Source organism: Poromitra crassiceps, assembly GCF_964638095.1.
Source record: "Poromitra crassiceps genome assembly, chromosome: 5".
NCBI lineage: Eukaryota > Metazoa > Chordata > Actinopteri > Beryciformes > Melamphaidae > Poromitra > Poromitra crassiceps.
In genome coordinates, this window is record NC_139642.1 from 33359639 (window position 1) to 33368816 (window position 9178).

At 43.4% G+C, this 9178-nt stretch overlaps 1 protein-coding gene across 1 annotated transcript; it reads left to right on the plus strand.

The window, feature by feature from the left end:
* Positions 1 to 300: 300 nt before the first annotated feature.
* LOC310776435 (transmembrane protease serine 2-like) lies at positions 301 to 8587 on the plus strand (the record flags this gene model as incomplete). Its single annotated transcript, XM_083636626.1, has 13 exons — positions 301 to 315; positions 682 to 835; positions 1211 to 1303; positions 1613 to 1726; positions 1832 to 1961; positions 2118 to 2228; positions 2319 to 2362; positions 2937 to 3099; positions 3864 to 4030; positions 4745 to 4846; positions 5085 to 5212; positions 6742 to 6894; positions 8573 to 8587. The coding sequence occupies 13 exons, from the start codon at positions 301 to 303 to the stop codon at positions 8585 to 8587; spliced, it is 1389 nt and encodes a 462-aa protein (XP_083492752.1).
* Positions 8588 to 9178: the final 591 nt, after the last annotated feature.

Here is a 9178-nt window from a genome sequence, read left to right on the forward strand (position 1 = left end):
AGTAACAATGCCCCCTCTGACAGCTCAGCAGATAACGCCACCTGCCATGTTTAGACGGGAACATTCTCTGCTCTAATTAGAGGAAAACTTCACACTGATGCCGAGTGAGGAGTGGCCACCTGGAAGGCCAATCAGACAAACTCACTCTAATTTCTTCCCAGAGAACAGAGCTGTGGAAAGTTGCTCTCATAACTTTAGTTGCTGGGAGAAGTTGTACTTGACATTAGAATTGACCAGATTATTTACATGTATCAATTATTTCAAGAGGACTATTTTTCACTGCATCGACGGTGACACAAAATGACAACCAATCCGGTAAGCTCACTTGTGAGAAACAGCCTAAAAATGTGGAAAAATATTAATCCAATAATTAATATTAATACTAATAATACTGATTAATACAAGTTAAGGAATCTGTGATGTCATGATGAGCAGTTTTATTATTGATTAAATAAAAGTTATTCTTACAGTGTTGATTTTATGTTTAAAATTTTAAATATGTCTATGCAAACTTCATGTTCCAGTCTTACTTTTACAATTAGCTCTTAACCAGAGCAACTTAAAATCAGTTCAATATCAATCAACTCAAATTCCTAGATTACCATCATTACAACCCATAATAAAAAACTTTATTCCTATTTAATACATACAAACTTTTTCCTAATACTTTATTACCAACAGTATCTGGAGTCAGGTCCTCATTTCATCTATGGAGGGTCCCAGGACAGTGAGAAGCCTCCTCCCTTCAGCCCAGCAGAGCTTCAGCCTCAGTATGTTCACCAGCTCGCCCCAAAGCCAGAGCCCCTGCCGCCCCCTGAGCTCCCCCAGCGCAAAGGTACTCCAGTTTCCAGCTGGTTATAGCAGTAAAAGATTGTAAAAAAAGAAAACGTAAAATGATTACATAGTTTTTGAATATGATTTTATTCAAATGACAATTGCATTTCACACATAAGTGTCATAATGCACTGTACAATTAATTAGTTTAATTTTCAGTTTTTAGTCCAGAAATCCCTTAGGTTTAAATCCGTTTACACACTCAAAACTCAATGATGGTCAGTACATGGATATATCTTATATCATACACAGTGATGTAAATGTATTTGACGCATTTAAAAAGTGGGTAAACTGTGTGTGTGTGTGTGTGTGTGTGTGTGTGTGTGTGTGCGCGTGTGCGCGCGCGTGTGCGTGTGTGTGTGTGTGTGTGTGTTAGATGTGAAGGAGAGGTGCATCAAGTACACTGTGACGGCTGTGATCAGCCTGCTGCTCCTGTTGCTGGTTGCTGGCATCCTCCTCGGTTATTATTGTGAGTGCAGACTTTAACGGTTTATTCCTATCTAATAATCAATAATAAATATCTATTTGTTGTTGGTGAATTTAAATCAATGGCTGCTCTCAAACTATGCTGATATTCTGGGCGGGTGGGATTGAAGACTCTTTTGCTGAGCTTTGTTTCACAGCATAGCAACATTCAACAAGCCGATCATTTGTAAATGCATGTAAATGATAACATTTAGAAATCATTTTGTGGATTGAACCTTGTGATTTACTTGGTTTAACACACACCACTTCATATTCTCACACGAGCCCCTCCTCTGTCCCTCTCGTCCCCCAGTGTCCTCCACCTGTGTCCACGGGGTGGCGTGTGGGGATGGCAGCTGTGTGTGGGAGTCCCAGTGGTGTGACGGGGTGCGGGACTGTCCCAGAGGCCAGGACGAGGCTGCCTGCTGTAAGTACAGTCAGTAGCAGGCGAAAGCCACCAAACTAAAAACAATCATCAAATCAAACTCCATACTTCTCACAAAATGTCATTGTTTGTGTTTGCTGTGTTCAGTGAGGCTGCACGGTTCCAGTTTCCTCCTCCAGATCTACTCTTCACAAAGTAAATCCTGGAGGAGCGTCTGCTCACATGGCTGGACAGACCAGCAAGGGAAAGCAAGTTGCCAGCATATTGGATACAGCAAGTAAGATATTCAGCCTCTATTTGCATTGAAGTTGAATATTGGCCAGCGATCAAACACAGCAGATATTGTATTCTCTCTAGACTAGATTGATGAGTGAAGGATTTATTATGTGTGTGAATAAAGTTATATTTACTATTATGTGGCTGTGTTTGACAGGAGCACATATTTTAAGTCAGGCCAACGGAAGGCTGATTCTGGTAATGGATTCTTAACGGTGAAGTCTGAGTCCAGCCCTGAAGCACCCATCCTCCAGCAGCTTGTCCACAGGTAGGTCAACTGCAATGGCCACCGGATCCTGTTGTCAACCTTAAAAACTAAAGATTGAACCTAACTTCATGTCTGTTTTACCATCCCCAGCAATGCCTGTCCAAACAACAGTGTGGTGACCCTGCGGTGCATTGGTATGTGATATGTGCATGATATATCTCTGCTGTCTATCTAAAATTATGATATTGCATTCAGCTACATTTTATGTTAATAAACTCACAATATTACAATGAAGAAACCAACTCAAAGTCAAGCATTTGATGCTGGTTTCTTAACTCTGATCTCCTCAATGGAAGTCAAATTAATTTTCTTAATCAATCAGTCAAAGGTTGACCAGGAAGACAATATTGTCTTGTGGTGTCTATAGAGAGCCAAACATGAATGGTGCTGAATGGCGAGAGACAATCATTTTTTGATCCCGTTTGAATTGTGTGATGAGGTACACATATGTTTGTCAATTTAAAAGATAACGTTGCAAGTCAAGACTTTACACACTGATTGTATGCACATTTTGGATTGTATCCAGATTTTCATCACAAGAGTTTGACCATTTCTATAACTGGTTCTGAAGACCCAATACCAATGTCAGTTTTGGTACATACATAACTTTACGCGTCCTGGGGATGAATGGATGCTAAAAGTTACATTGAAATGCAGAGGCTTTACCGTGGCCAAAGTCTTGCATCCTAACAGCGGTTTTGTCCTCAGACTGTGGGATCGGCGTGAACTCCAGCAGGGCCCTTGGGGGCCAGCCAGCCACCCTCGGGTCCTGGCCTTGGCAGGTCAGCCTCCAGGTCCAGGGCTCACACCGCTGTGGAGGCGCCATCATCACCCCCTACTGGATACTGACTGCAGCACACTGTGTGGCAGGGTGAGTGTCCATCTCACTCATCACACTTTTCACAGCAGCAGTTTTACTCAGCATCTAAGCCCAGCAAAACCCTTCCTATTCACTGAGCCTCCCCTGAAACTGCTTGGAGCCCCCCTGGGGAGGCCACTTCCTCCCACTTTGAAAACCCCTGGTCTAGATCATTCATCACTCTCCTCAAATCTCCCCAGATATCTGAGAACAGCTCTGATATAATGACAACTTTTATGATCAGAGGGCGTCTGGGTAGTGTGAGGTTAAAAAAAGCAGCCTACCACTGCGGAGTCCCGGGTTTAATTCCTGACAGCGGTACTTCTGGCTTGGTCAGACGCTCCTACAGCCACAATTGGCCGTGTCTGCGGGTGGGAAGCCGGTGGGGTATGAGTCCTGGTCGCTGCACTAGCGCCACCTCTGGTCGGTCAGGGTGCCTGTTCTGGCGGGAGTGGAACTGGGGTGATAGCGTCATCCTCCCACCCGCTACGTCCTGCCAGTGAAACCCCTCGCTGTCAGGTGAAAAGAAGTGGCTGGCGGCTGCACATGTATCAGAGGAAACATGTGCTAGTCTACGGCTCTCTCCCCAGATCAGCAGAGGGAGTGGAGGAACGACTGAGAATTGGCCAAGTACAATTGGGGAGAAAATGGGAGGAAAAATATAGAAAAAAATAAGAAGAAAAATTGACCAAAAAAAAGCTTTTCTGATCAGTAGAGTACTAATCCACTGTGGATGTCCTCTCTATCACCCTGCCTTTTGTTTCTGTCCATTCCAGGAACTCCAACCCTGCAGACTGGACTGTGTACGCTGGAATAGTGGGTTCATTAGGCACTCTGTTCAACCCCGCTCATTCTGTGAGCCGCATTGTGGCCCACGACAGCTACAGCAGCCTCACTCTGAGCAACGACATCGCTCTTATCAAGCTCTCCAACCCTTTCCACAGTACAGGTGGCTATCACTTAACCTACAATATATTATTATCCTAGAATACTTCTAATTGTAATTAAATGTTCTTACTTTTAAGATACATAAGGATAGTACATCATCATCATCATTATCATCATCATCATCAGTATATAAATGGAGCTGGGGCTCTGTCTGTTTGTCTGTCTGTCTGTCTGTCCCACTGATGACATCATCACTGATGTAATAAATCCCACTGATGACATCATCAGTGATGTCATAAATCCCACTGATGACATCATCAGTGATGTCACAAATCCCACTGATGACATCATCAGTGATATCATAAATTCACTCTCTCACACACACACACACACGCACACACACACACACACACACACACACACACAAAGTCATGAGAGAGACTGAGGGAGAGGGAGAGAGGGACTGAGGGAGAAGGAGAGAGAGGAGAGGGAGGGGAGAGAGAGGGGATGGAGACTGAGAGAGAGAGAGAGAGAGAGAGGTAGAGAGAGACTGAGGGAGAGCGAGAGGTAGACATTGTGTGCGTGCCAATAGGGCAGGCAAGGCCATACAGCAGCCGAGTTGCGGGCAAGGCCGATAGTCCCCTTAAATGTTGTGGTTTAGCCTCTGCCCATATTCCATTATGTGGAGACCAGCTAATGAACCCTCTTCTTTCCTATTCTAGATTTATAACAGCAGCACTACATCTGTTTTCTACAATCTGTTCTTTAGCCTCTAGAAATATAGGACCTGTGTGCCTCCCAACTGTTGGACTGAACATCACCGCTCCTCAGAGCTGCTGGACATCAGGATTTGGTGATACAGTGAATGGAAGTAAGAGCATCAGGATTACATCTGATACTAGAACTTGAACATAAAACAGTGTTATTATTAGAATGAGCCTGGCAATGACATTGGCCCAAGTCATTTCTAATTCAGAAAAGAGGCTTACCAGAACTTGGTCCTTTAATACGTGCTGTGCTTCCACACAGTCTCTGTACTATGAAAACATATTTTATGATTTGACATGAGTGAAAGATGTCCTGCTGTCTATTATGTCTCTCCTTCCCAGGCTCTCCGTACTTGATGGAGGCTGAGGTCTCCCTGGTAGACTGCAACAGCTCCATGGCCTACGGTGGCAGGATAACTCAGGACATGCTGTGTGCTGGAGGGGCTCAGGCAGGAGCACATGCGTGCCATGTAAGACAGAACAGTGACTTGCACACACTTGCATGCAAAAACACCAAAATCTTTCCTCTGTTCACTAAAGTACACTGAAACCAATACAGGTGAAATTCCCATAGGCCGGGTGCAACTGTTTGAGTGATTTGTGGTCCCATTGTGGTTTTTTGTAAAGCAGCTGGCCACTGTTCCTGAAATGGAACTGTACACCTGTGATGTCAGGCCCAGCAGAATGTCCAGCAACATACAAGTGATGTCACAGGTGTTGAACACCCATTTAGAATGACACCTTTTTTCACCACATTTCTGCCCAGGGGGCCTGTAAAAAAATGTTTTTTGGGGTATTTTCGTACTAATCGTGAGCCCAAAATGTAAAATTCATTAAGAAAATTCAACCTGCACCATGTTCTTTAAGCGAAGTACCAGGTGGCTACAGTGTGATAAGATGACAACAGCCTGCTGTGATAGCCCACAGGGATAATATACATTTTTTTGCATCAGTACTAGTGAATGAACAATGAACGTTCAATAGAGAATAAACATTCCATCTCAGTGCTTACATAAGCAACAGCAGCAACAAAGCTTTTCTTGTGTGAACGGAGCAGTGACATGAGCACAGTTTCTTCTCTTTCAAGAAGTAATGTTTCATGCTTTTATCAAACATGCTCTCAGGCTCGCTGGAACAAAACCTGCACTATGTGTGGTATGTGACTTGCACTTGGAAGAAATAGTTTAATTTCCCCTTTAAAGCAACATCATTTATCTGTAATGTCTGTAATGACTGCAAAGTGCGAAATGAGGGCAGTCCAGTAGCAGCTGGCCAACTCTATGTGATATACGGTAGTTCATAACGTGTGGGCTTGCATATGTGAGGATTCAGATGGACCTTAACAACCTATGAAAGTTTGTGAATTTTAGAAAAAATAAACAAGGCCTATAGATTTTTTTTTTTTTTTATTACACCCAATTCTTCAATATGTCTCAGCTCTCTGGAGGACCTCTCTGTCCTAACATCAGCACTTCACAGCATGAGGAAAAGCCTAGGAGTTCTTGAATTTACAATATCATTATAATTACAGTAAACAAGTGCGAATTCGCAGTAGCTGCGACCACATATTAGATCAGATACTTTATTGATCCTGCATCCAAATGCAGGATGGCAGCGGCAGCCCACCCTACCCTGCCTCTGCCACCCTGCATTGTGACCCGCAGCCCCCCACCCCCAATTTCAGCCTTCTGCCTCTGCCATCCTGCACACACACACACACACACACTTGACCTCCATGCCAAATGTCAGCGTCCTAGGGCGAAGTCTGTGCCCGCTAAAGGATGGTGAACTTGCTGTCGACCGACCGACCAACAGAGTGACTTATAGAGCTGCTGGTTGCAGCTAAAAACGAGGCCTCTACGATTTCCCCAAAACACACGCCAAGACCAAAGTCATTGAGAAGTTCTTAATTTCGAAGTCCAAGTGAGTGTGGGAACCTTGACATGTCTGTGCAGCATCTACTAGTGTGTCTCTCTCTGTGTCCTGAAATCATTGGCAGGGTGGTGGCGGTGGCCCGCTGGTGTCCCAGAGGGACGGTGTCTGGTGGCTTCTAGGAGACTCTAGCTGGGGAGACCAATGCACTGTGCAGAACGCACCAGGTGTCTATGGCAACGTCACCTATTTCCTGGGCTGGATCTACCATCAGCTGGGGGTAAGGAGCGGTCACATTATTAAAAGGAAGAAGAAGCCCTAACTGCTTTCCCAGCTGGCATTGTGTTTTTAATAGAAGATAGAAGATGCATCCTGACTGTATCCAGATGGTGCACCAAGCCATATATGACATATACTTAGGCCAAAGAAGGATTGGAAATGTGGAGGTAGTTTAAAGAAATACGATTGCAGTCTATATTGGATATATTTCAGACCTGGTTCAAATAGTATTTCCACATAATCCTTAGCAGATGGATGGGGTTTGTCACAGAGGAAAATGCCATGAAGAGAGTTTACCCATTTAGTGCTCCAAGTAGGTTCAAGCAAATGCTATAGAGTCATGCAAATACTGTTTGACCCAGGTCAGATGCGGTTTTAATACAAAGTGTAAATTTAACTTTTTAGAGGGGCAACAGTTCCATTGGGCGCTAACTAAAGTAAGTGTCCTTGAGATTCGGGAAAACTGGTCGGAGAGTGTATGCTTGGCCTTTGTACTTACCATGCTGGCCTTGATTAGTAATATAAAAAATATATAAAACTGTATGATGCGTCAAAGGATAATCCAGGTTTTAGACAGTATGTCTAATTGCAATTTGGACTAAGAATAGTCTATTGTTGGGTGTCCGGGTAGTGTAGTGGTAGATTCCCTGGGTACCAACACGAGGGTCGCAGGTTCGCGCCCCTGTTACCTCCGGCTTGGTCGGGTGTCCATACAGGCACGATTGGCTGTGTCTGCGGGTGGGAAGCCGGATTAGGGGTATATGTGCTGATCGCATGTACTTTTTTGGCAACCTATTAAAAAAATGTGGTTAAGTTTAGGTTAGGGTGGGGGCAAAGTTCAGCTCAGGTTGTGCGTCGGCTTGTGGCCTTCCAATCTGACGACTGGGGTTTGATTCCTGGTTTAACCACACACATTTTTAACAAGCATTTTTCTTATTGTCAAACATTAGGGTTAGGCAAGTACAACAATTTGGTTAGGTCGGGTATGCTCGTGGTTAAATAAGAAAACCCTAAACCTAGATCTTAACTACATATTTTTACTTGCCACACGTTTTCAGGAAGGAGGAGTTGCGGTGACCAATGGAATGACTTCGGGCGTGGTTTCGCCTAAAACTAGGTTGCCAAAAAAATACACGCGTCCTGGTTGGTAGGGGGCCTGTTCGGAGTGGAAGGGAACTGGTGGGAATAGCGTGATCCTACTACGTGCTACGTCCTGCCGGTGAAGCTCCCCGCTGTCAGGTGAAAAGAAGTGGCTGGCAACTGCGCATGTGTCGGAGGAAGCATGGTGCTGGTCTACAGCTCTTCCCAGATCGGCAGAGGGGGTGGAGCGGGGCAGCAGGGGGAAATTGGCCAAGTACAATTGGGGAGAAAATGGGGGGGGAGGGGGGAAATATTTTTAAGAATAGTCTATGGTTGAGAGAAAACTGTTAATATTCATGTTTGTGAAAGGTACAGATTATTCTACTATTAATAGCAAATTAATTTTTTTTTGATAATCTAATATGATTTAGCCATTTATTTTGAAACATGGCAGTTCTTTTGCCATTAGATTTGGCTGAATGGTTCTGGCTGATATTCTGTCAATTTAGAGCCAAATCATGCATGGAACATGTTCAGATTCACAGAACCATCCGACTATCATTACTTGAAAATAACTGTTTTTGTCTGTCTCTTTACAGAAGTATGAAGATTAATGGGCTCCTGGTGACGAGACCAAAGGCAGAATATCAAGATTATTTTGTTTACAGTTTTTGACACAAGTGTGTGAACAGAGATAGAACAATGGTACAATGTATTTTAAAATGTAATTTCCTTATTAATAACTCTATCACTAGCATAACTTATTTGCTAGATGTTGCTTAATTTTTCATTGTTTATATCAGTTACTCAATATTGCTATTTTTGTATACGGTATGTGTGAAATATATAATGTATTTAATTACCCTGTATAACATGATTCTAATAAATATATATAAATGAAGTTCACTAAGGTCACCATTTGGATAGTACAATGCTGTTTCTCTCAAGTTATTGTGTTATTAGTGTGTCACTGAAAGGTCTATTGATTCTCACAATTGTGTGAAAAGCAGTCTATTCGGTGTGTGCACTGTGGATTCAGATTGATTTGAGGTTGGAAATACATGATAAAAGAGTCAGGTTTGGGGTTACACTTTGTTTGACATCTCCTGTCTGTTACCTGATAGTTCAACATTAGACTGTCCAAATAAAGTGTTACCCTGACTAACTATTGTGTGCTGAGCTTTTAACTGGAGGTACGATGAGTC